The 25654-nt window shown below is 47.3% G+C and overlaps 2 protein-coding genes across 4 annotated transcripts in view; both read left to right on the forward strand.

Moving 5' to 3' along the window:
• Positions 1-8199: 8199 nt before the first annotated feature.
• Positions 8200-9138, forward strand: LOC122913681 (olfactory receptor 10V1-like). The gene has a single exon (XM_044260329.1). It carries the CDS (start codon positions 8200-8202, stop codon positions 9136-9138), a length of 939 nt encoding a protein of 312 aa, XP_044116264.1.
• A 10991-nt stretch (positions 9139-20129) lies between these two features.
• STX3 (syntaxin 3) overlaps positions 20130-25654 on the forward strand; it is a 42330-nt gene continuing 36805 nt past the window's right edge. For all 3 annotated transcript variants that reach the window (XM_044259386.1, XM_044259385.1, XM_044259387.1), the window contains exon 1: positions 20130-20341. In XM_044259386.1, the coding sequence (XP_044115321.1) occupies positions 20312-20341 (30 nt within the window). In that variant the 5' untranslated portion in view covers positions 20130-20311. The remainder of the gene's footprint in view (positions 20342-25654) is intronic.

Consider the following 25654-nt stretch of genomic DNA (forward strand, 5'->3'; position numbering starts at 1 on the left):
CACAGAGTCTTCAGAGTTACTGGTTCTCGAAAGGAAAGTTTCAGGTGATGCATAAATAAGCATTTAAACATTTGTTTGTATTTATTGAAAAATGAGAGATTACCAAGGAGAACCCATGTAATATACATTGATATGTAACAAAAAGTAAGTTGAATTTAAGTCAAGAAAAACATTAAGTCGTTCATACCAGTAACTCATATAAAACATAAATAATGAAAACTATTCATTCATGTCTGAAGTTTGGGAAGTGTTTTTCCTACATTTTATAAAAGCCTTAACCAGGATCACTATAAACTGTTGTTGTAAAACAATGTAAGGGCACCTGGGTGGCTCAATTGGCTAAGCGACTGACTCTTGTTTTCAGCTCTGGTCATGGTCTCAGGGCCGTGCCACATACCACACCATGCAATGCAATATCTCTTTGAATTAGTTGCTCCCATTGCGCACCTATGTGGTAGGGATGGAATGACAAGTAATGTAATAAACACAATATAGAGTGATAGATGCTACAGGACAGAAAACAAGGATAGATGCCATATGACAAAAATATGACAAAGCCATCACAGAGCATGAAGCAGGGAGTGATTTTTCCTTTTTTGGAGGAGGGAAAGGGAAGGGGTGTATATCAGAATATGGCTTTATTTAACACTTGGCTGAGTTCTGAAGGATTCCTAGAATTTGTCTAGGTGCCCAACATTAATCTCTACTTGGATAAATTAAAACTGTTTATCCTTTAAGCTCTCTCAAACTTGGAGAGTAAAAATTAAGCAATACTTGGACTATAGCTAAGTCTGGTAGCAATTAAAGCAATTTAGAATATCAAGTCTCCAAACAATTCCTATTTGTGTTCAAACATTGACCTACAGGGGATGGTCAAGTTAAAAGTGAAGTTAGCCTCTTGGGGCTTTATTGAACCAAAGCTGGCAGGGAATTCCCCAGAAATAAGATGAGAAGAACTGAGAACTAAAAGAGAACCCAGAATTCTGTCTCTGCAAGACCCAAAGTCCCATGTTTCCCCCTTGGGAAGACACAGCAGGGAAGGATTAACAGTGTCTGGGTGGTTTCTCAGTGTGTCGGTCTCCACGATTCCCAAGATCCTTGAGAAGAGGATTCCACTGTGGGCTTCACTCAGCTTCAGGGAAGGATGTGGCTGCCAGCTTCTCCAGGCGGAAGGTAAGGAGAGCACAGGGAAGACCAGGCTGATTGAGTTGTTGTGTGGTCTAGACCCTGGGGAATGGACCAATGAACCCTTCTGACCTTGGGATTCCTGATCCCCTGAGGGGCTTCCTGGGGTGGAATTACAAATGAGTTGGAATATTTGTGCCATCTCCTGGAGCAAAGGAAGTGACACAGTTTATGCCAAATATTCTAACAACAAGCAAATCTTTAAAACAGACAGCCCACTGCTGAGGGTGAGAGAATAAGTCTGCCTCTCTCTCAAAGTGTGACCAATTTCCTAGGTTAACCGAGAGCGGTGAGAAAGTGTTATCCACCCTCCTTGTAGGAGGGGTACATGCTTCATTGGGACACCCAGGAAACATAGTGTAATCTACTCAGTTTCTGAGTTACATGCTCAATGCCTAGTTGGTAGTAGATGCTCAGTAAATACTTGTCGAACGAGTGGAGGCAGAACAGTCCTATTAATTATACCGTATGAGGGAAGAAGGTAGAGGAGTATGCCAAGGCTCCTTCCTTCTCATCAAGGAAGAGGAAGGGATCTTTCTTTGAGTGTTTGCAAAGTCTTTGGAAGCAGTACTGGTACCACAAGAGACATCAAAGAAGATGCAACATTATTGAGGCTTTATATTTCCCAGGTAAGAAGAGAACTAGAATTCCCTGATCCGATGTTCAAGCCGCAAGGGATTATGCATCAGCAAAGGCAGAAGAAAGCAGACAATGAAAGAGAACATTTAACTACCACCAAGCTCACAGGGTTGTCATTTTTATACCATTGAGAGGAACCCAGAGAAGGAGCAAAATTGGGAATGGAGAGCGGAGAGATTTCTCATTCACTTGTCAATACCTTGGATGAAGACACAAAAGGCAAGAACATTTTTTATTCATACAATATATTTACTATGGTTTGAATACTCCTAAAAATAGAGTGCCTTGCAATAAAACCCTAGCTACAGTAAGATCAAAATTCACTTGTGCATTATAAAGGCAAGAACGAAACAGAAACAGAGTTACTGGAGTTGAGGAATGATAAGCAGTTGAATATAAAACTTAGTTTTGGACTTCCTTACAGCTAAGGCAAAAATGGATTAATAGTCAAGTAGGACGACATTTATGTGTTCATTAGAGAGAAACGTGTGTGTCTGGGCAAGGGTGTGTAGAATGTGTTGTGGATTCAGGTGAGTCTAAGCAATGAGAATTAGAATTCCTTATCTAAGGTATGTTGAACATCTCTCTGTAATCAGTGTGATTCTGTTTTGCAGTGGAATATGCTGTTGTTTTTAAGACATTCCACACAGAGAACTTTTCTTTAAAACTGGGTGTTATATGCAACTGATGATTCACTGAACACTACATCAAAAACTAATGATATTATATGATAATGATATGGTGGCTAACCGAATGGGATAAAAAAAACTTCTGGGGCGCATGGGGGCTCAGTGGGTTAAACTCTCTGCCTTCGGCCCAGGTCATGGTCTCAGAGTCCTGGGATCGAGTCCCGCATTGGGCTCTCTGCTCAGCGGGGAGTGTGCTTCCTCTTCTCTCTCTGCCTGCCTCTATGCCTACTTGTGATCTCTGTCAAATAAATAAATAAATAAATAAATAAATAAATAAATCTTAAAAGAAACAAAAACAAAACTTCTTTGAAAACCTATTGATGTTCTGAAGAAAATTTTGAGGGATATTGGGGTTATTATGCTTGAGGGATGTGGCTTCCATATCTGATCTAATATAGCTATAAATGGGCATTAGACCAGTTATAGCTTTGAGAAACATGTTCATTAAATTTGTAGATGACAATGGGAGAGAAATCGATTGCTTGTTGGAGCAAAGAATTGCAATTTTCCGTAAGATCTTGATGGGTTGGAAGAATGAGCTAACTCTAAATGGTTGGCTTTAAGAAGAAATGAGGATGGGGCGCCTGGATGGCTCAGTTAGTTTAACGTCCGACTCTGGGTTTCGGCTAGTGTTGTGGTTTCCAGGGTCATGAGATGGAGCCCCGAGTCAGGCTTCATGCTAAGCAGGGTGTCTGCTGGAGATTGTCTTTCTCTGCTCCTTCCCCGCCCCCACTCCTGCTCTCCCTCTCTCTCATTAGAGTAGATAAAAAAAGTTTAAAAAAAAAAAGAGATGAGGCTAAAGAAAAATAAAGAGGGGAAGGAGAGAAGGGAGAAAAAGGAAGGAAGGGACACAACAATAAACTTAGCCCAAGTCAAGAGTATGATATGCCTGGGAATTAACAAACATAAACATAAATATCTAGATTTAGCGCCATCTTGGTCTGCCTCATTGGCAAGTGTGCAGATCCCATGGCCGTATCTGGATGTTAATCTTGGTTCTGACAATGACTGGCTGTATAACTTGGGGTGTTTATGTCTCTTCAGTTTCATTGCTTCTCAAATGAGAATTCTAAAAATTGATAACATTTTTATAACTAAAAAAAAATAAAAAACCCACATTTTGGGGAAGAAAATTTGAAAAGTGGAGAAAACATGAAGAAAACGTCATCCCTCATTTCTCCCAAAAACACTATGAAGAGTTTACTGATGCCCTGTCTGCTGGCAACAGAACTGGTTGGTGCCATGCACGCAGTTTGCTTCTTTGTTTTCTTCATTTAACGTCATATTATAAACATCTTCTTACTTTATTAAACCTCTTTATTATAACACTTTTAAGGGAAATGTAATATTTTGTCACATGGATATACTCTAAGTGACTGAAATGTTACTTTGCATTAAGCATTTGTTTTGGTTCCTTATGAGAAATTATTAAGACATACTATACACATCTTTGTGCCTTTGGATCGATATTCTGGGCTATTTCCTTAGGGTAGATCCGCTAATGATGAGAGTGCTGATTCAGTGCATTTGACATCCTTTTTTTTTTTTTTTTTGGTGTGGGGGGTGGAAGGGGCTGAAGGAGAAAGGAGAGAGAATCTCTCACAGCACCCAATGGAGGGGGGTCTCGATCTCACAACCCTGAGGTCATGACTTGAGCTAAAATCAAGAGCCAGTACTTGGGACGCCTGGGTGGCTCAGTTGGTTAAGCAGCTGCCTTCGGCTCAGGTCATGATCCCAGTGTCCTGGGATTGAGTCCCACATCGGGCTCGTTGCTCAGCAGGGAGCCTGCTTCTCCCTCTGCCTCTGCCTGCCTCTCTGTCTGCCTGTGCTCTCTCTCTCTCTCTCTCTCTCTGACAAATAAATAAATAAAATCTTTAAAAAAAAAAAGAGTCAGTACTTAACCGACTGAGCCACCCAGATGCCCCAATGCATGTGACATCTTAATCATTTCTTGAAAACAGCTGATTATCTTTGGGGTGTCTGGGTGGCTCAGTCGGTTGAGCTGCTAGTTCTCGATTTTGGCTCAGGTCCTGACCTCTGAGTCCGGGAATTGAGCCCCTTTTCAGGGGCTCAGCGAGGACATGGCTTGAGGATTCTCTCTCCCTTTGAAGCACCATGCCCCCCCCAATTCTCTCTCTCTAAAAAAAATAAATAGATCTTAGAAAAAGAAAGAAAGAAAGAAAAACAGCTGATTATCCCTCCAGAAAGGATATGCTTAGTATCAGAGTGCTAAAATGAAGATTACTATTTCTACTTCAAAAGTACTCAGTATCAGTTGCTGGCATTGATAGGGCCTCAGTAAATCTCTAGTATTCATGTCAATACGGAATTACATTGTGCCTGGCACTGTGCTAGCGTCCTGGGCATTAGTGAAGAATGGGACCCAATCACCCCTGGAGCTTTGAGTCCATGAACGGGACAGAAATACACAAGTGAACACAGAAGAAAATACATCGTTCAGGAATGGTGAAATCTCTGATTATAGATAATAGTACTTTTCCTATAACTGTTTGCCTCCTTAGTGTTTAATTCATGGAGATCAAATATTTGGGGTAGAGGATATGCTGACTATCCTCACTCCTCAGAGAGAGAGAGAGGCAGGCAGATATGTGCTCCTAATGTTGCTCCCGGAAAAGGCACCAAAAATTTCAAGGAACAATATTTTCAGGAACTGATGGGTTTTTCCCTACCTAATTCCAGCCATCTTCTAGCCCTCCCTCCTTACATAAGGCTGTGCCAAACCGATGACCCAGTGGGGGCAGACGCATTTAGGAAGGGAAAACACTTTACTTGCAAAGCATGCAGGACATCAGACTTTGAAAAGACTGACTAGTCAGATGCAAAACCCCAGCAAATAACCAAAGGATAAAGCCACAAATCAGCAAGAATACTAAGGTTGTATTATTCTGTTTATGGTGGAAAATAGCATTCTTACATGATCATCATATTTTCAAAGGTGATGACGCATCTTCAGAAATCAGCATAGCAAAAATAATAAAAATACTTTCTTTTGGGCATCCATAATCCAGTCAGGGTGATCTTGCTTTGGTTTAGCCCAGGGTACTATGTGGTCTCCTCCCCCTTCTTACTGTGGTATCACGAATTGCTTAATCATTGGAAGAAAGGCAAAGCACCAGTTTTTGTTTCTGCAAGAGATGTAGTATGGTGTATTTGTGTGTGTGTGTGTGTGTGTGTGTGTGTGTGTGTGTTGGGGAGAGGGGAAATACCCTAGTGATGTTGTTTTTTTTAAGATTTTTAAAAATTTATTTACTTGACAGAGATCACAAGTAGGCAGAGCAGCAGGAGAAGAAAGAAGAAGCAGGCTCCCTGCTGAGCAGAGAGCCTGAGGTGGGGCTCCATCCCAGGACCCTGGGATCATGACCTGAGTCGAAGGGAGAGACTTGAACCCACTGAGCCACCCAGGCACCCCACCCAGTGTTTTTTTATGCTACTCTTCATTCTCCTGCCAGTACCTCTCATTGGCCAAATTGAACCAGAAACCACAAGGTGAGGGAGACTGGTTAATGCAGTTCTTAGTGACTAGCCTCCCATGGGGCAGAGCAGGGTGGAGAGTGGATCAGGAAGCAGACCTAGAATAACCAACAAAATCTTCCTTTTGCAAATTATTATGAGGAAGGGTGGTCCCTGGAAGTGACAGAAATGGAAAAGTGAAAAAAAGGAAAAGTGCTAGAGAGGTAGAGTAGCATTACAGAGGCTATGGGTGAGGAATTTCAAGAAGTAGGGACAGCTTAAAATGCAATGCTGATCAAGTCAAAAGTAGCTGTTGGATTCAATGATTTGGAAGTCATTGGTGACCTTCATTAGAGTGGTTTCAAGGAGTAAGATGGAAACTGGATTGCCTGTACTAAAGAAGTAGGGAATGGTCGTAATGGGAAGGAGATAGGGAGGCATGAGAGGGTGATGTAAGATTGAGGTTATGTGTTATGGGTATGCTGTAGGTCCTATGTTCTAGGTCCAGTGCTAGTGAGGGTGATGATAGGCTGCCTCCAAGTAGCTTTTGTTATTTCTTTCTGTGAAATTGGAGGCTGGGTCACCTACTATTAGTGAGGAAGGAGGTAGCAGAGGAAAGACTTGAAGAGACCAGGGAGGTTTGCACTTTAGAGGACTGGGGACAGTGCTGGGGTTGGTAATGCCCCTTTGCTGTGGCCCCTTCAGCAGGATTTTGCAATCTTTAGTCCTGTTCAGCCTGGAATAGGCATGTTGGATATTACAGAAGACAACGGGGTTGACAAAAAGTCAAGGAGCCAAGGATAATAACAATATTGGAAAAAGACTAATGGAAGAGATAAACCATAGGTCTTGGTTGGGTGGAAGGGAGTAACGCTCAAGGAGGCTTATTTGGAGGAACTGGAAGCATCAAGGTGGTCTTGAAGAGTTGGAAGAAATGAAATATTAATGATTATTGCTACAGTCATGGAGAGCTTACTAGGGGCCAGACACATTTATTTCTCAAAACAATCTTAAGAGTTTTATCCTATTGTTATTTTTATAGATAGAGAAGTTGAAACAGTAAGCTTCAATGAGTTGCTCTATGTCATACTCTTGGTCAGTGGCAGATCAGGGATTAGAACCAGATGGTCTAATTCCAGAGTAGGTTCTAATCCCAGAGGCTGTGCTCTTGAGAACCAGGGGAGGAATTAGGGAGCAGAGATTTGTGGTCTGGGTATGGTATTCTGACTTAAGATTTCAGTGTGATGCAAACAGATACTTAATCGCCTATGTTCATGATAGCATTATTCACAAAAGACAAGAGGTGGAAACAAACCAAGTGTCCATGAACAGAGGAATGGATAAACAAAATGTGGTATATACACACAACGGAATACTATTCGGCCATAAAACATAAAGGAAATTTGATATGTGCTAGCACATGGATGGACTTGGAAACATGATGGTTAGTGAAATAAACCAGATACAGAAGGACAAATATTGTATGATTCTACTTGTGTGAAGGTACCTAGAGTAGGCAAACTCAGAGAGAGAGAGAGAGAGAAATTGGGATAGAGGTAACTAGAGGCTGGGAGGAGAACACATGGTGAGTTATTATTTAGTGGGTACGCAGTCTTTGTTGGGGATGATAAAAAAGTTTTGGTTATGGGTAGAGGTGACAGTTACACAACATTGTGAATGTATTTAATGCCCTTGAATTGTACACTTCCACGTGGCTAAACTTATGAATATTATGCAATGTATATTCTAATACAATAAAAAAGAAAAGGATTTCTGAGGTGAACTACTTCTGGGTGATTACAACAAAAATTCTGATTTAGAAGTAAGTTGCAGAATTTATTTATTTACTTATTCATTTTTAAGATTTATTTATTAGAGAAAGAGTGTGAGAATGCACAAGTGGGAGGAACAGAGGGAGAGGGAGAGAGAATCTCAAGCAGATTGCACTGAGCATGAAGTCTGACACAGATCCCCTCTCAGAACCATGAGATCCCGAGCTGTAACCAAGAGTCAGATGCTTAACCGACCCTGAGCACCACCCAGGTGCTCCAATTGTGGAGTTTAGCCTGAAGAAAAAGATGTTTGGGGTTGGGGAGCTCAAGAAAGGGAGAAGCCAAGAGTTGAATGGGTCACCCAGCGGGAGCTCTGTGTCCTGACATTAATCTATCCTCAGGGCACAGCCTATTACCGTCAACAGGCCCAACTCTTTGACTACATGGAGAGTGCAAATCAAACTGGGATGATTCACTTCCACTTCCACCCCTTCTCCAAACTGCCTGAGGTGCAGATGCTGATTTTCGTGGCCTTCCTGATCATGTACCTGGTCAGCATCAGCGGCAATGTCTCCATTTCTCTCATCATCTGGATTAACCGTTCTCTGCACACCCCCATGTACTTTTTCTTGGCCAACTTGGCAGTTCTGGAGATCTTCTACTCTTCCACCATTGCCCCTCTGACTCTGGCCAGTGTCCTGTCCGTGGAGAGAGCTCTCATCTCCCTGCCTGGCTGTGGCACCCAGATGTTCTTCTTCATCTTTCTGGGCAGCACTGACTGCATTTTACTAGCTGTCATGGCCTATGACAGATTTGTGGCCATCTGTCATCCTTTGCACTACACCCTCATGATGAGCTGGCGCTTGTGTGTCCAGCTGGCCCTGGGGTCTCTGGTGCTGGGTTTCATCTTGGCCATGCAGCTGACTGTGCTCATCTTCCAACTCCCCTTCTGCAGCAGCAAAGAAATCAGCCTATTCTACTGCGATATCCTCCCTGTCATGAGACTGGCCTGTGCAGATACCTGGGTCCATGAGGTCACGCTGTTTGTGGTCAGTGTCACCGTCCTCACCATCCCTTTCCTGCTTATCGCTCTCTCCTATGTCTTCATTGTGGCCACCATCCTGAAGATCCGCTCGGCAGAGGGGAGGCACAAGGCTTTCTCCACCTGCTCCTCTCACCTGACTGTGGTCCTGCTCCAGTATGGATGTGGGAGCTTCATCTACCTTTGCCCCAGCTCCAGCTACTCTCCAGAGAGGGGCCAGGTAGTGTCTGTGGTTTATACATTCATCACCCCTGTGCTGAACCCCTTGATCTACAGCATGAGAAATAGAGAGCTTAAGGATGCTTTGAAGAGAACAATGATCAGGTTCCTGTTGTCCTAAATACAGTGAAGACTCTAGATGTTCTTCTCTAGCATTGCTGGGAAGAAACAAATGAGTGTTCTTTCTGGAAGATGAGGAGGTGGGAGCTAAGAGGTCACTGGATTTGTACTGTTACTTCTTCCTGTTATATTATTTTTGAAAAGTCATTTACTTTCTCAGCCTTGGATTCTTCATCTCTAAAATGGGGATGAAAATGCCCACCAGACTTAAACCTGAGGTAGTTGTGAGGACCCAAAGTGAAAATACTTTGTGACTTTAAAAGGGAGATGACAACCATGGATGTGGTCATTGCTTATCCTCATCATTACGTGTAGAGTCTAGGTCTAGTTCTCAGATTCTTAGCAGGGTCATATGTACACGTGAGCAGGGACAGAACCAAGAATGAGATACATATCAAACTGGGACCATTGTAACCACTCTGCTGGTTCCTGTGGTGCAAATGCTGGGCTCCTACCTTCTCGAATTCTCTTTCATCCTAAATTCTTCTTCCTGGGAAAGAAGCAGGAGCTTAAAAGTTGTGGGTTTTTTTTTCTTACATTTATACCCAGAGCTAATCTGTCTCCATCTTAGTATCTGACTCTGCATTAGTTATTAGTCTGAGTCTAACTCACTCTCCCCATGTCCATTGGGTATCTTCCCCTCATGTTCCTTCTGTCTCAGATACAAACACACACACACACACACACACACACACAAGTCTCACATTTCTCTCTGTCCCTAGATGCTATGGTCTGAATATTTGTGTCTGCCCACCTCAGGTTCATCTGTTGAAATCCTAATCCCCAGTGGGATGATATCAGGAGGTGGGGTATTTGGGAGTTATTTAGGTCATGAGGATGGAGACCTCATGAATGGGATTAGTGCCTTCATAAAAGAGACCCCACAGAGCTCGCTGGGCCCTTCCACCATGTGAGGGTGCAAGAAGTCTGTGACCTGGAAGAGGTTCCTCACCCAACCCTGACCTCAGACTTCCAGCTTCCAAAACTGTGAGAAATACATTTCTGTTGTTTCCAAAGCCACCCCAACTACGGTACTTCGTAATGGCAGCCCAGTTGGATGAAGACATGAAGTGCATAATTGGGAGGATTGCTTTTTTAATTGAGCCTCTCTGGGTCAGGGAGGGGTAATGTTGGTTCAAATCTCAATTCGGGTTGAGGAAAGCCCGTTCTGTGGAAATAAACACTGACTGGGCACAATGGAGGGAAAGGACTATAGTGTGGCTGTGAGTGGGAGCATAACTGTTGTAGGATGATCCCTGTTTCAGGGTAATGGCATCGGAACATCAGAACATGGATGGTTTACTGTCTTTTTGTAGGGTGGTGGAAGTTCATTTATTCCTCTGCCCATTGATTAGTGAGTCATTTATTGGGGTGCTGGACTGGCTCAGTTGGTGGAATGTGCACCTCTTGAGCTCAGGGTTGTGAGTTCAATTCCCATGTTGGGTGTGGAGCTTACTTAAAAAAATAAAAATAAAAAAAATTATGAGTGATTCATTCATCCAACAACATTTAAGAAGACAGTAAACAAGTATTTATTGAACTCTGCTATGTACTATGTACCCCACCTGTGGTGGGTGGGGCAAGAGGCAGAGAGGTAAGAGGCAGCTCCTGCCTTGTAGGAAGTTAAGTCTGGTAGTGTTGAAGAATACCTACCATGATAGCCCAACGGCAAGTGATAGAATGCAGTGAGCTTCTGACCAGGGACAGAGAAAGGAATCAAGGCAAGTGTGTCGGGGGTGGGTGGGGGGGGGTGGGTGGCGGTGTTGGAGCTGACCATGCAGGTGTTCAGGTCTCTCTGTGTGCAAAGAGGAGCAGGATGAGCATTTCTTTCTTTTAAAAGGATTTTCTTTATTTATCTAAGAGAGAGAGAGAAAGCGAGAGAGTGCATGTGTGGGGGTTGTGGAGGTCGGTGGGGGGGTTGGGGGAGCAGGGACAAGCAGACTCAGCTGAGCTTGACTCGGGGTTCAATTTCATGACCCTTAACGGACTGAGCCACCCAGGCGCCCAGGAAGGGCATTCCTAAAGGGGGGATGGTAAAGGCAGAAGAATGAGCTCTTTGTACCTCTGTTTCCTATCTGAAAAAGTATAAAATGTTTGCTACATTTTTTTTCTTTTGTTTTGTTTTCTGAAAATGTATCACAGGCTTAGAAGGCAGAAATCATGACCAGGATTTGTGTTACATGGAACTGAAATGTTCCCATATTCCTTTGAAAGACAAGAAGCGGGGGGCACCTGGGTGGCTCGGTCAGTTAAGCATCTGCCTTCCGCTGGGGTCTTGATCCTGGAGTCCTGGGATCTAGTCCCATATCGGGCTCCCTGCTCAGTGGGGAATCAACTTCTCCCTCTGCCTGCTGCTCCCCCTGTTTGTGCTCTCTCTCTCTCTCTCTCTCTCCCTCCCTCCATCAAATGAATAAATAAAACCTAAAAACAAAAAAACAAAGAAAAGAAAAAACAAAAAGACAAGAACTGGAAAGGATCTTCTTTGGCTCACTTACGGATACTTTGGCTCACTTACGGATATTTTGGGCCTTTCCCGTGTTCTAGTGCAATATTTCACTAGGTCAGTGTTTTCTGCAGGACACGAGTCTTGTTGAATTTGTGTTTGGGAGAAATAAACTTTCTGTGGCCCAAGAAGTGTGAAGAGCACTGTGTTGATCAAACCCCAGCCAGTGGTCTCCTACAGGTTCACTCAGTGCCTATAATGTGCAAATATGTGGTCAGACTCTAGGATGCGGGGTGCATTTCTCTTACGTTTTCTGAGCTCTGTCCCCACTAAACCCTTCTATTCCTTACTCTATTGAACCTGCTGAGGTTCAACTGACTACTCAGAGGGTGGTTTCACTAGTGACTGAAATAGTCCAGGCACTTCTCAATTCCAGGTGCTCCTTGAGAAAAACAAGTGGACTTATCATGCGTTTGCAGGCTTCTTCTCAAGGATTGCACAAGGGAATTAATGATTGCCCATTTATCATCACAAAAACCCAGGGGACAGATCGTATTGTTTTCTCCGCTAACAGATAAGGAAACTGTGACACAGGGAGTTTGAGGAGCGTGTTCAAGGTCGCAAAGCCAGGACAGGCAGAATGGGGGATTTTGGTGTGGATGGTGTGTTTCAAAGCCCAGGGAACAAAACTACAACCTCTTTCAGCAAGCTCTCTCTGTACTATGGAAGCTTGGGAGGATTCCTTCATTTTTCTATACTTAATTTCTTAATAAATGGGGGAAGTAATATCTACTCTATTCCTCCAAATTATTGTGACATCTTTGGGGGGCATGGAAAAACTGTAAAAATACAGTAAAAGATTCAGCATGGTTGGTTTAACATCCAAATGGAGGGGTGCCTGCGTTGGCATAGCTGGTAGAGCACACAACTCTTGATCCCAGGGTTGTGAGTTCAATCCCCTCTGAAACCCTCAGATTGTTTCCCAGATTCCATAGTCTCTCATGGTTCTTCATTTCCCCCCTCTGATTTCCCCCCCTAATGTCTGGAGGGTTTAGGTCTTAAAGGAGGAGCAGAGATCTGACACACTGGGCTTAAAAACACAACATCCAAATGGAGAAATATATGACATGGCTTATTTTTTTGGTTATAAACATTTTAAAGCCATAGTGATTCACTTGCCTTTCCCCTTTGCTCCACTGTGTTTATCTGTTCCTCTTGATAGGCGTTTTGAAGGCATTGCAAGAAGCAAGAAGAAGTAACCATATGCTCCTCTGGGTGAGGCTTCTTTTCTAGGTTCTTCAGGGGAGCACTTGGTGCTTTTAGGCTCTAGGGATTGAGGAGTGTATATAAACAAAATGAGAAATGCATAAGGTTCAAATTATTTACAGTGTCAAGTTGAAGGCACAGATTATGGCCTGTGGAGTTTTGTGCTAGGAAAACATCTGAACAACACAATATAAGACCTTTTTCTTTCTAAGGGGCACCTGGGTGGTTTACTCGGTTAAGCACCCAACTCAAGTCTCAGCTCAGGTCTTGATCTCAGGGTTGTGAGTTCAAGTCCTGCAATGGGCTCCATGCAGGGCCTTTGGTCCACTGGAAAAAAAAAAATCAGTTGACCAGAGATATATGGATTTATTTCTAAGGTCATGAACTCAAGCCCCATGTTGGGCTCCTACTTGGAAAAAAAAAAAAAAAAAAAAAGACATGTTTGCAAATATTTTAAACTCAATTCTCCAAAACATGTGGCATTGCAATTGCATTCAGTTTTAAGGAAGGATCATCTTTCTTCCTCAGGGAGAAGAGAGGAGGATCCAAAAAGAATGCATGAGAGAGAGAGAGAGTGTGTGTGTGTGTGTGTGAATAAACCATTCTTTGGTTTATTCTCCAAATATTTGCATTCCATTTACTTCGTAGTAGCCCTAGAAGGTGAGTAATATTGGTTTGTTGCTCTTAAGCAGTTCATGGTCTAGCCAGGGAGACAGAGGGGTAAGCAGCTAGATACAAGACAACCCAGGGTGGGCTTTCGAAAGAGGTCTGAACAAGTTCTACTGGGAGCAGGCAGGCAATGGGGGCCAAGGGGCTGCCTGAGCGAACAGAAGGGTTCCGGGCCTTTTTTTTTTTTTTTTAATGTAGTGTTCAGTGATTCATTATTTGTATATAACATTCAGTACTCAATACAGCACGTGCCCTCAATATCCATCACCCGGCTACCCCCTTCCCTAATGCTCTCCCCTCTGAAACCCTCAGATTGTTTCCCAGATTCCACAGTCTCTCATGGTTCTTCATCTCCCCCTCTGATTTCCCCCCGCTAATGTCCGGAGGGTTTAGGTCTTAAAGGAGGAGCAGGGATCTGCCAGACGTGAAGTGGAAAAAGGGCAGAGGGAGGTGGGAAATCCTGGGCACATCTGGCTCAGAGAAGAGGTGGGCGTTAGGTGAAGCTGACGATGGGGTTGTGTGTGTCATGGGGGTGGCAGTGCTCGGGGCCGGGCCAGAGGGGGCGAGGGCCTGAATGCCATTCTAAGAGTATGGACTCCCTCTTCTTTGTAACGAGAAGCCAGTGAGGAGTTCCAGTCCGAAGAGAGACGTAATGGAGCGTATCATGGGAAGACTCACTTATTAAATGTGGTCAACGTTAACAGAGTGCCTAGTGTATTTCTGGCCCTACGCCTGGGTCTGGGTCCACGTCGGTGAAGAGGAGAGATGAAGCCGCTGTCCTCATGGAGTTTACAGAAGGCGTGTGAGGCAGACCAGTGGCCTGTAGGGCAGACCACGTAACTGGCAGTGAGGTATGGGCTATGATCAAGTCCAGGCCATGTCACATGGGCATGTCTGGGGACACTTAAATTAATCCTGGAGGGTGCAACCTTTACTCTGAGGCCTGAAGAATGTATCAGGGTTGTCCAGGATGGACAGTAGTCTCGCTGGTTCTGCAGCAGCCTCCTGAGGTCCAGATGGGGTAGGGCTCAGTCCTTTTCTCCGATGGGAAAAGACGTAGACTCAGAGGGAGGAGAGAGAAGAAGTGGAGCAGGGAGAAGCAAGCTATAGGAAGGTGAAGAGTGTAACTCTGGCATTAATTTGGGATTTGACCTCTGTACTGGGTAGCTAAGAGATGGCTCCTGGCTTTCATTCTCCTGTGTAATCCTCTTCACCTCGACTGTCGGCTGCAGCCCGCAAGTCGCTGCTAGTGAACAGAATACAGCAAATGTGATGTCACAGCTGGCATTAGGTTACAAATACACCTTGACTTCCTTTTCCCTTTCTTGTTCATCTTCCTGCTCTGATGGAAACCATCAGAGCTGCCATGTTGTGAGCTGCTCTAGGCAGAGGTCTACATGGCCAGGAGACGGAAGGAAGCCTCTAGCCAGTAGTTCTTGAGGAACCAAATCCTGGCCACGCAGAGTGACCTTGGAAGAGACCCCCCCCCCAAGTTAAGCCAAGAGATGAGACTGTTGCCCCAGGCGACACTGCTCTCTGAGGTCTGTGAGAGATTGTGCAACAGAGCCACACAGCTCAGTTGCACGGGGATTCCCAAATCCCAGAAGCCAGAGGATGATAAAGGTTTGTTGCTTCCAGCTGGTGGGCTCAAGGGCAATTTGTTATGCAGCAGTATGTAGCCAATACAAATGCTAAAGGAGTTGAAAACCACGGGTCAGTAAGTTTATTCTCCATCCTTCCCGTGGTGGGGAAGAGCTGGGGAACAGAAAGGACCTTCCCCTTAAATTCCCTCGTTCCCCTTATCTCTACTCACCACCATACCTCAAGGTGCAGCAGCCAGAAAGTGGTCTCGCCGGTTCTGCAGCAGCCTCTTGAGGTCCAGATGGGGTAGGGCTCAGTCCTTTTCTCCAATGGGAAAAGACGTAGACTCAGAGGGAGGAGAGAGGAGGAAGTGGAGCTCCCGGATGCCAGGATCCTCTCTTTGGTTTGTTTGTGAAAGTGAAATTAAGTGTTGGCTGAATTATACAGAGCCAAAATGCACACTTGACCTGGATGAGGTCCGTTTAATGGGGAAACAGCCACACCCAGACAGAGTGGGTGGGAAACCAAGTTCCACCGTGGGGCAGAAAAATAAAAATACTTGAGAGAGAAAGGGCTCCTAGCGAGTCTGGAACCTTAAGTCCCTGTCCACCTACCTGGAGACCCTAGAGTCCACTTGGGCTCAATATTAGAGTCTTTTTCACCAGCCCCCAGAAACCCCAGACTCCCCTGGCCCAGGTCCCATATCCCACTGAACTTGACTTTTCCAGTTCCTTGTCCACAACTAGCAGGTGGAATCCATACTCTGCCTGGCGGGGAAGAGCACATATTAATATACTAATAGAAAATGAACAAAACAGGATTCATGCCTAACAAGAGGGGTTTTTTTTTTTTTTTTTTAAGATTTATTTATTTATTTATTTGACAGACAGAGATCACAAGTAGGCGGAGAGGCAGGCAGAGAGAGAGGGGGAAGCAGGCTCCCCGCTGAGCAGAGAGCCCATGCGGGGCTGGATCCCAGGACCCCTGGGATCATGACCTGAGCCGAAGGCAGAGGCTTTAACCCACTGAGCCACCCACGCGCCCCACCTAATGAGAGTTTTAAAGAAGGCCTCAAGTCTGTAACTGCCTTCAAACAGAAAAACATAATAAAAGATGTCTGCTGATGTGGCCCATCTTGGGTTCCTGGACTCCAAATGCACTTAAGAGAGCTCTTTAAAAAAAAAAAAAAAAAAAAAACAAAGAAAACCGATTTTATTCATTTATTTGACAGAGGGACACAGTGAGAGAGAGAGCACAAGCAGAGTGGGAGAGGGAGAAGCAGACTCCCTACTGAGCAGGGAGCCCGATGCGGGGCTTGGTCCCAGGACCCTGGAATCAGGACCTGAGCCAAAGGCAGATGCCCAACGACTGAGCTACCCAGGTGCCAGTTAAGAGAGCTCTTTACAGTATTTTTTAATATTTACAAAGTTTTAAGGGTTTTAAGGTAAATTATATAGTCATTTCTGTTATGGCCCCAAAGGCTAACCAAGAGTTTATTTTTTCTTCATGGAAACATCTCGTAGAAAATCAAATGTCTTTTTGGTTTCCTAGTTTTATTGAGATAATTATAACATATGACCTTGGATTAGTTTTCTCTTTTTTTAAGATTTTATTTATTTATTTATTTGACAGAGAGAGAGAGAGAGAGCGCGCGCACACACACACACAAGTAGGCAAAGAGGCAGGCAGAGAGAGAGGGAGAAGCAGGCTCTCTGCTGAGCAGGGAGCCGGATGTAGGGCTTGATCCCAGGACCCTGAGACCATGACCAGAGCGGAAGGCATTTGTTTAACCAACGGAGCCACCCAGGCGCCCCAAGACATGGTATTAGTTTAAGGTGTACAGCATAATGATGTGACACACACACACACACACACACACACACACGGAAAAATAAATGTAGTTAACATCTGTTACCTCACATAGTTAAAATTTTTTCCTGTGATGAGAATTTTTTTTAAAAAAAGATTTTATGTATTTGTTTGCCAGAGGGAGAGAGAGCACAAGCAGGGTAGTGGTGGGAGGTAGAAGCAGAGAGAGAAGCAGACTCCCCTCTGAGCAGGGAGCCTGATCCCAGGACCCTGAGCCTCTCAGGACCCTGAGTCGAAGGCAGATGCTTGACTGACTGAGCCATCCAGGGGTCCCAAGAACTTGTAAGATTTACTGTTGGGGCACGTGGGTGGCTCAGTGGGTTAAGCCTCTGCCTTTGGCTCAGGTCATGACTGAGCCCTGCGTCGGGCTCTCTCCTCAGTGGGGAGCCTGCTTCCCTCTCTCTCTCTGCCTGCCTCTCTGTCTACTTGTGATATCTGTCAAATAAATAAATAAAATCTTAAAAAAAAAAAAAAAGATCTACTGTCTCAGCGACTTTGAAATGCACAATACATTCTTGTTAACTCTGGTCACCATGCTGTACGTCCCATCCCCTGGACTTATAACTGGCAGTTTGTACCTTCTGACCTCCTCCTTCCATTTTGCAGCCCCACCTCTGGCAACCACCAATCTGGTCTATGCCTCTGAGTTCGAGGAATCCAAATTTCTGATTATCCCATAAATATATTTTGATAAGGTTAGGGAATCTTCTGAAATAAGAGATGCATGAATGAAAACAAAGACAATAGGACATTCTTAATCTTGAAAAGGTTGGGAACCACTAGTTTTGACCAGCCCCTATGTCACAAAGGAGAATGCAGGTTGTGTGGTGTGAAGGGACAGCTGTCGTGTGGCAGAAAGTCTGCCTAGAACCCAGGCCTCCTGGCTCTGTGTCAGCAATCCTTCCACAACGCCATAGCAGCTCTCCCTTCATGGAAAGAACAGATTACATTTCTGTTTGGACAAAGGCAAGGAGCAAGAAATAGCAGTGGGAGGGAGCAAGAAATAGCAGCAGGGAGGGAGATTTTTGCTTTATAAAGCAATACACGAACAAAAGTTGGAACTTTTCAACCAGGAAAGATGCTTCCTTGAGGTGTCTGGAAAAACTGCGAAATAAAATGGAAAAAAGAATTATTAGGTTATTAGGTATCAGATGGCATGCTGGGCCTTTCTGGGTTATTTGCATTTATTACTGATTTGTGCCTCCTGTGGTCTTGTACTATTTTACAATTCTGTAAATTGTAAAAAACTGCTCAGAATGCAAATAACTCTTTCCATAGAGATGCAAATGAGATCTTTCCCATGGAGAAGCCAGTTTGGCATTTAACATACTCATTTCAGCATTCCTGATTGCCTGTGTATGGGTGTGTTCCTTGGGTCCTTCTATTAACAGTTTTTTGACACCTTAATGGTTCCCTCATTAATTAGTCAAATAAAATCTTTGATGTGTGTTCATTTTATAGTTGTCTGAGAGTCATGATTTTATCTTTATTTTCAATATTTTATTTATTTATTTGAGAGAGAGATGGAGCGAGCACTGGGGTGGGGGAGGGGCAGAGGGAGAAACAGACTCCCTGCTGAGCAGGGAGCTGACTCAGGACCCTGGGATCATGATCTGAGCCGCAGGCAGAGGCCTCACCGAATGAGCCACCCAAATGTCCCTGATCTTATCTTTTTAAAAACAATTACCTTTAAAAAGGAGGCCTTGAATGTTCCATTTGTGGTTGTGTTCAGGCAGAAGCTGAACGGCTATCCTTGCTCCTTATTTCAGACTCCTATGGCCCTTTCCAGACTTTAATGTAAAGCTGTTCAAATATGTTTCCCTCAGGAGACTCTCTTTTTCTAAGGCGCGGGACCCAATTATCCCATCCCCACTAACAAAAATTTAAGGGAAGGTGGGATACGGTTTCTGACTTAACTCACCTTTTCCATGTATGGCCACCAGGGGGCGCAGAAGCCTGCCTTTATCAAGGTCGGGAACCCCTCTAAGGGAAGGTCGGGGGTGGAAGGAAGCGGACCCTACAGGGAGGATCCGGGCTGAGAACCAGAGTTCATCCACCCACCGCTTGCAGACCGTATTTTTATGGGAGGCGAGGAAGTCAGCATGGAGCAAGCACCGAGATCGCAGAAGAGGGCAAAGTTCTGTTAGAATGACGAAAGCACTTACAGCCTTTTAACCTGAATACAGAGCGCACAGTCCTGACCTGAGAATTGTCTTCGGAACGCCAGTCCCACTGGCGGAGCGCGGCCCGCGGCTGGACGGATCATTGGTTCCCCAGGAGGAAGACGAACAGGAAAAGGGAAGGGTGCGGGGGGTGGGGCATGCAGGGAGGGGTCAGCACGAAGAACCCGCCCACTTTTTCAGAAGACACATCCCACCTGCGGACCCGCACCGCGGTGGAGCAGAGGCGGCTTCAGCTTTCCAAATAGACAAGAGATACGCGCGCGCGTCCCCATCTTAGCACCCCGCGCTCTGCGGCGCGAGCCAGTCATTCCTCCCCTGTCGCCCGGGCCTCACGGCACACCAAAGTGAAATTCACTCTGCCTTACAGACGCGGAAGCGGAGTCCCCTGGCGAAACGGCGACTTCCCCAAAGTTGTACACATTCTGAGCAGCAGGTGCTGGCGTCCGCGCTGGACTGCGCCCCTTCCTCGGAGGAGCCCCGACTGCCGGCTGTGTCAGACCCAAATTCTTCGCCCCCACCTGCCCCGTCCCGTCGCATTCCCAGTTATTTCCTCTAGGAACGCGCGTCCACAGCGTCCACCCGCAGGCCCCTGGACGGCCAACTCCGGCACCCGGAGCGCCCTTCCTCCCGGCGGCACGCCTGGCTCTCCCTCCCACCTGCGAGGCGCAAAGCGCGTCGCCCGAGTTCTCGGCTCGCCGGACCGCGCGGGGCTGGGGCTGGGCCCGGCACAGCCTGGAGCAGCCGGGGAACGGCGGACGGGCAGACGGAAAGGGTGGGCTGTCCGTCGGTCCCGCGGGCCCGGCCCTCCCTCAGGTCCTCGGAGGGGGCCGCCGCGCCGGTAGCGGGAGCCGTGGGGGCGGGGACCGGCTCGGGCCCTTTAAGGAGGAGCGCGGGGCGCGGCCCAGGTGAGGGGCGGGCCCGCCGGGCGGATCTGCGCTGCGCGCCGGCGCCGGCCCGGGAGCCGGATTTGGAGCGCTCGGCGCCGGCGGGGCCGGAGGGGGCGGCGCGGCGGAGCCTCCAGTGGCCTCGGACGCTCCTCCTAGCCCGCGGCTGCCGCCCGCCTCCGCCTGCGCCTCCAACTCCGTCGCCCCGGCCGGCCGGCCGCCACTTCCGGCCGCTCACCTGGGACGCGCTCACCTGCCTCGGGGCGTCTGGGCACCAGGATGAAGGACCGGCTGGAGCAGCTGAAGGCCGTGAGTCCCGCCGCCCCCCGGGAACTGGCGGGCCGGGGGCTGCAGCTGCGCGGGACCGGGCCTTCCCTTTGCTTCCCACATCGGGGCTAGAGGGGGCCCCCGTGCGAGGCTTGAGCTCCCGGAGCTCCAGCCGCATCCGCGCCCCTTCCTCACCCCCCTCCCCTCCTCTTCGGGGTCCTGTGCCGGTGATTCATCCCTGGACTGCGATTTCCGTGGATGCCTGCGGCTCTTCCCCCGCCCCGCCCCCTTCCTCCAAGCTGGACTGTCACTCCGGAGCTGGGGTCCGCGGGCGGGGCTGCCTGAGCCCTGCGGGATTCTCTGTGAAGTCAGGGGTCACCTCCACCTGCCTGCTACTGCCTGGCACTCTGCCCAGGATCGGCCTCCTCTTACCCTCTTTGTCTCCCTTAGTGGGGCGTCGAGTCAGGCTGCCCCTCCCCACCCACCCGGAGCAGCTCAGAGTTCCTGGGTGACCTCCTGAGCTGGGAGCTGGTCATGTGCCAGGAAGGGCTTTGCTCCCCGCCATTCCGAAGTCTATAATTATTAATTTCTCCCCCATCCTTCGGACAGCTGGGCAAAGGATCCGAAGATAGACTGTCTTTGGTCCCACTGCACTAAAGCTGAAAAACTCAGCCTACTTACCCTTCTGAGCTTCTGTTTCCTTATCTTTTGAGTGAGGATGATCATGCCTTAGAGATTTGTTATGATATCAAATGACATAATGGGACTTGATGTAGAGAATTGTTAAAGCGTGGGTATTTGAGTCATTGACTCATTCTACAAATAATTACTGAGTACATTCTATGGGGCAGGCCCTGTGCTAAGCCTTGGGGATTGGGTGACACAGGCTCTGTCTTGATGGAATTTTATAGCCTTTGACAGATACAGAACAGTCCCTCTACCTGGGAGCTTGTTAGGTAGTGAGAAGTCTAGGCCTCTCCCCACCCCTGCCCGGCCTGGACCTACAAAATCAATCTGATTACTCAGGAATCTCCCCAGTGAGGCAAAACCACATTCAGCTTTGGGGAGCACAGGAATATATAGAACTGGGTTTGCCTCCTGGCTGCACTGCTTACTCGGAGCCTAGTTTTGTCATCTGTAAAGTGTGTGGTTGTGAGGACTGATAGTGGGAGAGCACACAGACCTCTTTGCAAGGTGCAGAGCACAGGTAGGATTAATACCCGGTAAATATTATGCTGGTAGCTGTAAAAGCTCTTTGGAAAAACCCAGTCCTCCTACAAGCGTGAGGGACTGCCAGGAGACTATAGACACATCCCAGGTTGGTATTTCTTTCTCCTCCCTTGTCTCTGGTGGGACCTTCATGCCCCCCTCGCCTGCTCTGCCAGCTCTGGGTCTTAGGGCTGCAGAGGGGACCAGGGTGATGGGGAACGGGGGATCTAGAAGGCACAGCTGCAGAGAGTGGGAGGGAGACTCCCTGCCTCCCGCTCGCCTTGTCATCTGAGCCTCAGCCTCATAACATCCTGGTCACTGACGGGACAGATTTTATTGCCCCTATTTTCATACAAGAGCCAAGTAGAACCCAGCTCGGGTAGGAGGGGTATCCCAGAGCTGGGCAGGGCACAAGCTGGAGTGGATCCCAGGCTCCTGACACTCTCCACCGGACTCTTTTCCTGAGGTGTGCTGGCTGGGGAGGCAGGGAGGAAAGCGGAGTGTGGTTTTGAAGCTCTTCCTCTATGGGCCCCCACACCCACCAGTCCTAAAACAGCGCCGAACTGAACAGGGGGCGGAGGCAACTCCCTTCCTTGTGTTAGAAAATCCCTTTCCAGAGGAAGATAGCCCACAGCCCCTTTTAAGCCAACTGTCAACAAATAGCAGAGAACTTTGAGTTCTGAGTTTCCTTGCCAGGAAAGCCAAGCAACTCCCTTTGGGTTGGTTCCCCGAGTCTCATTGTTACCCTCTGTCAAATGGGGCTTCGCCTCCAGGGAAGGTCAGGGTGCCGCCCTAGTGTTCTGGAGCAGAGAGGACCAGGCTGCAGGTTCAAAGGTTCTGATTGTCGCCCAGCCACTGAAGAGCTGTGTTCCTTCCTATCCCGTATCCTTCTGCTGCTCTGTTCCTCTTTTGTTAACTTTTGTTCACCTCAGAAGCCCCTCCTGGTTCAAGTCTTCTGTAAGGTCTGTTCAAGTTTGCTTGGATTTTTGTTTCTAGTCCACACCCCGCCCCTATCCCCCTGCGGGTGAGAGGCCCCTTCCCTGCAGCAGGGTAACCCTCCCTCTGATTGCTTTCATCGGTGAAGGACATTCTTTACCCTGCATGAAACCCATTTCACACGGAGGAGCCCTGTGCAATCTCCTCTGTGGGATCTTTCTAAACCTTTAGGGGAGGCGAGCTGATAACTGCCTCCGGATAGTTGGAGGGCTGTCACGTGTGGGAGATTAGCTTTCGTCCTTATAGATAAAAGGAGATTGAAGTTGATGCATAGAAAGAAGGACTCTCTGCACAAAAGCTTTGTTAGTAGTGAGAGCCGCCCAAGGACGGACTGGGCTGGCCAGAGAGGTTGGGAACCCTCAAGCGGGAGGTGGGGGGTGGGGGTGGGGTGAGGCGGGAAGCTTGTGGGACGTTGAACATTGTAGGAATTTGAGCAGTGAAGGCAAATGAAAAGATTTCAGGCCCTCATTCACCCTAATGATGTGTGGATGCTTTGTTGTGTGTGAGTCGGTTCTAGGTGAGGTGAGGCTCTGAGGTTTCTAGGACCGAAGTCTCAGGGTTGCACCCATAAAGTGGGTCATTGTACGGTCCCCCACAGCGCCGTTGTGGAAGTTGAATGAGATAATCTGAGATAATCACCGGCCATAGGACATGTGAGTTCCCCAACCTGACCTGCTGGGAGCACCGTCCACACTGAGGGGCATCCCTTCCAGAGGCCAGGGTCACAAGACCTGACTCATCCCTTTCCCTGCTCTTCCTGGTAGGCTTAGTCAGCAGCCTGCTTCCCCAGGGAGGAGGACAGGCTCGCCAGGAATGGGCACTGCCTACCCCCAACCCGTCTCACAAGGCGGTTCTTGCTGATTTCTCACTTGGCGACTTTGGGGTCCTTGGAGTCCATACAGTTCCTCTCCGCGCTCCCTTTTCATTCAGCAAACATGTACCGAGCACCGGCCCTGGCCCAAGCACCAGTGATGGGTATTGGGCTTTACTGGCGATTACCGCCTGTTCCGCATGTTCGTAGGAAGTTCACAGACAGGGAGATGCAGGAGAAGCAGAAGATGACAATCCCGTCCTTGGGGACGCTGCAGTGGGAAGAGCCCGTTGACTGGCCTCTGGGGACAAGGCACTAGACAGTGTTTCCCAGAAGGGATAGTTAGCTGGTTTTGTTGAGACCAAGTCTCATCTCTCCAAGACACGTAAAATCTGAGAGGGGAGGCTCTGGGATTTTCTGAGCCACTCTCCCACTCGTGAGTGCTTCCCTTCTTCACCACGATCAGTGCTTTGGGACTCTATGTGCTAGGAAGGCTCAGCCTCATCCTCTTGGACCTTTTCCTCCTGGACATCATGTTAGACAGAATTAGGACACAAGAGTCCGGGTCTTAAAGAGTAAATGGTCAGGTATGAAAGAAGAACCCAAATCAAAGGTAGGTTATGATAGCAGGGAAGCCAGTGATGTCAGGAATCAAGGTCAAGGACTTTGGACCCCCTGAAGTTGGCCTGTGAAGGACTAGAAATAACTTGGGATACACCAGGCCCTCCAAAGCCAGTGCCAATAGGGACACACTAATGAAATCAACCACGTGGGGCTCGAAAGGCCAGACGGACTCTTTTTTCTTTTTGTTCTGTCTTGTGTCTTACTGCATTCCCCAAAGGCTCCTTGGCCTCCTGTCGCATTTGACGTTCTGAGGTCTCCTTGGGATGGGGGGGCCCCGATGGTAAGGATTCAAGGGTAACCCTGTCAGAAGCATGGGGCCGTACTTCCCCTTTAGAGCTTACTTCATTCAGTAAATATATATTGGGCTCCTCTGGTGTGCCAGGTGCTTTGGCTCATAACCAAATCTTGACATCCTGACTTGAGAATCTCTTGATGGAGATTCAGCTTAAGAACCTTTTCACTGAGCTTCTGTCCTTTAGTGATAAGATTTCTCACTGGTCAGTGGTTTCTTCCCGGGAGGATTCACCCCATGGGAGAGCAGTTGAGCTGGAGCAGACAGGAGGCCCCACTCGGCTGAGTGACTGGGGATTGAGCAGGGATTAGGGACTCATCAGCCAGAGGCCAGAAGAGAAAGCGCTGGGACGAGAGAAGGGGATTAGATTTATTTTTGTTCCTGGGAGTGAGGGGGAGGCCGGGGCCTGGCAGAAGCTGGGGGAGAAATGCTTGCTTGTGTCATGCTCTCTCCCTTCTCCAACTGTCAAAATTCCTACCTATCTTCCAGAACACATTCTTGACACTCCCCTTCCCTAACTGCAGCCTGGATCTCCTCCTACTGATCCAGGTGCCCACATGGTCTGCACTGCTTTGTAGCAAATGCCTTTCTCCTGTGAGGCCAGTGGGGTTTTTGTCACCACAAAGCAGGCTTGAAACCACCTTCATTTGTTTTTTCATGAATTGGACTCTTTGTCTCCTAGGTCCTATTGTCTTTAAGATTGATGATTCCAGGGCCACGTGGCTGGCTGGGACTCTACAGCAGGCTATCCTTAATCCCAGGGTTGTGAGCTGAGCTCCCACTGGGTGTAGAGACGATTTAAAAATAAAATCTTAAAAATTGTTAATTCTCTTCCTTGTTGTCAACCATATCATCAGCTGCTGTAAAAATGACCCTTTATTGAACAGCTACTGACTCTCTGACAGGACTTGTGTTAGGGGCCTTATAGACGTTGTCTCTAACCCTGTCAGCTGTGCAAGGCAAGGTGATGGTTTATATGGTTCCCATTTCACAGGTAGGGAGATTGAGGCTCAGATTTGATTGAGGTTCCCAGCTAGGAAATGTTGGGATCGAGAATCGAACATGTCTGGCTTTTTTAGGTTTTCCTGCATCCGTGTTTGATCGTCTCCCAGCCACATTGCACTACACGCCCCTTGATGCAGTGGCAGAGCGGGGATTCCTGTGGGGCCCCAGTGCCTGGCACTCTGCCTGGTGGTCATCTAGCCAGCATTTGTGTATTGTGTATTGACAAATCCACGGCTTGGCCCTTACACAGCCCTTACTCATGATTATGGCTTCGGCTTTCCTCTCCAGTACCTATAGGTTGGTGAAATGCAGCATTTACTCAGGAAGCCTGTGACTTTGCTTAAGAAGCCAGGGGTCACTGATTTCACCCTCAAGCACAGGATGGTCGAGTTCTGGGGCTCCTAGCTGTTCCTAAACC

This window comes from Neovison vison, chromosome 7 (assembly GCF_020171115.1).
Source record: "Neovison vison isolate M4711 chromosome 7, ASM_NN_V1, whole genome shotgun sequence".
Lineage (NCBI taxonomy): Eukaryota > Metazoa > Chordata > Mammalia > Carnivora > Mustelidae > Neogale > Neogale vison.

Excerpts from the sequence above, each read along its gene's own strand:
- LOC122913681 (XM_044260329.1), top strand. The coding sequence starts at position 8,200 with ATGGAGAGTGCAAATCAAACTGGGATGATTCACTTCCACTTCCACCCC.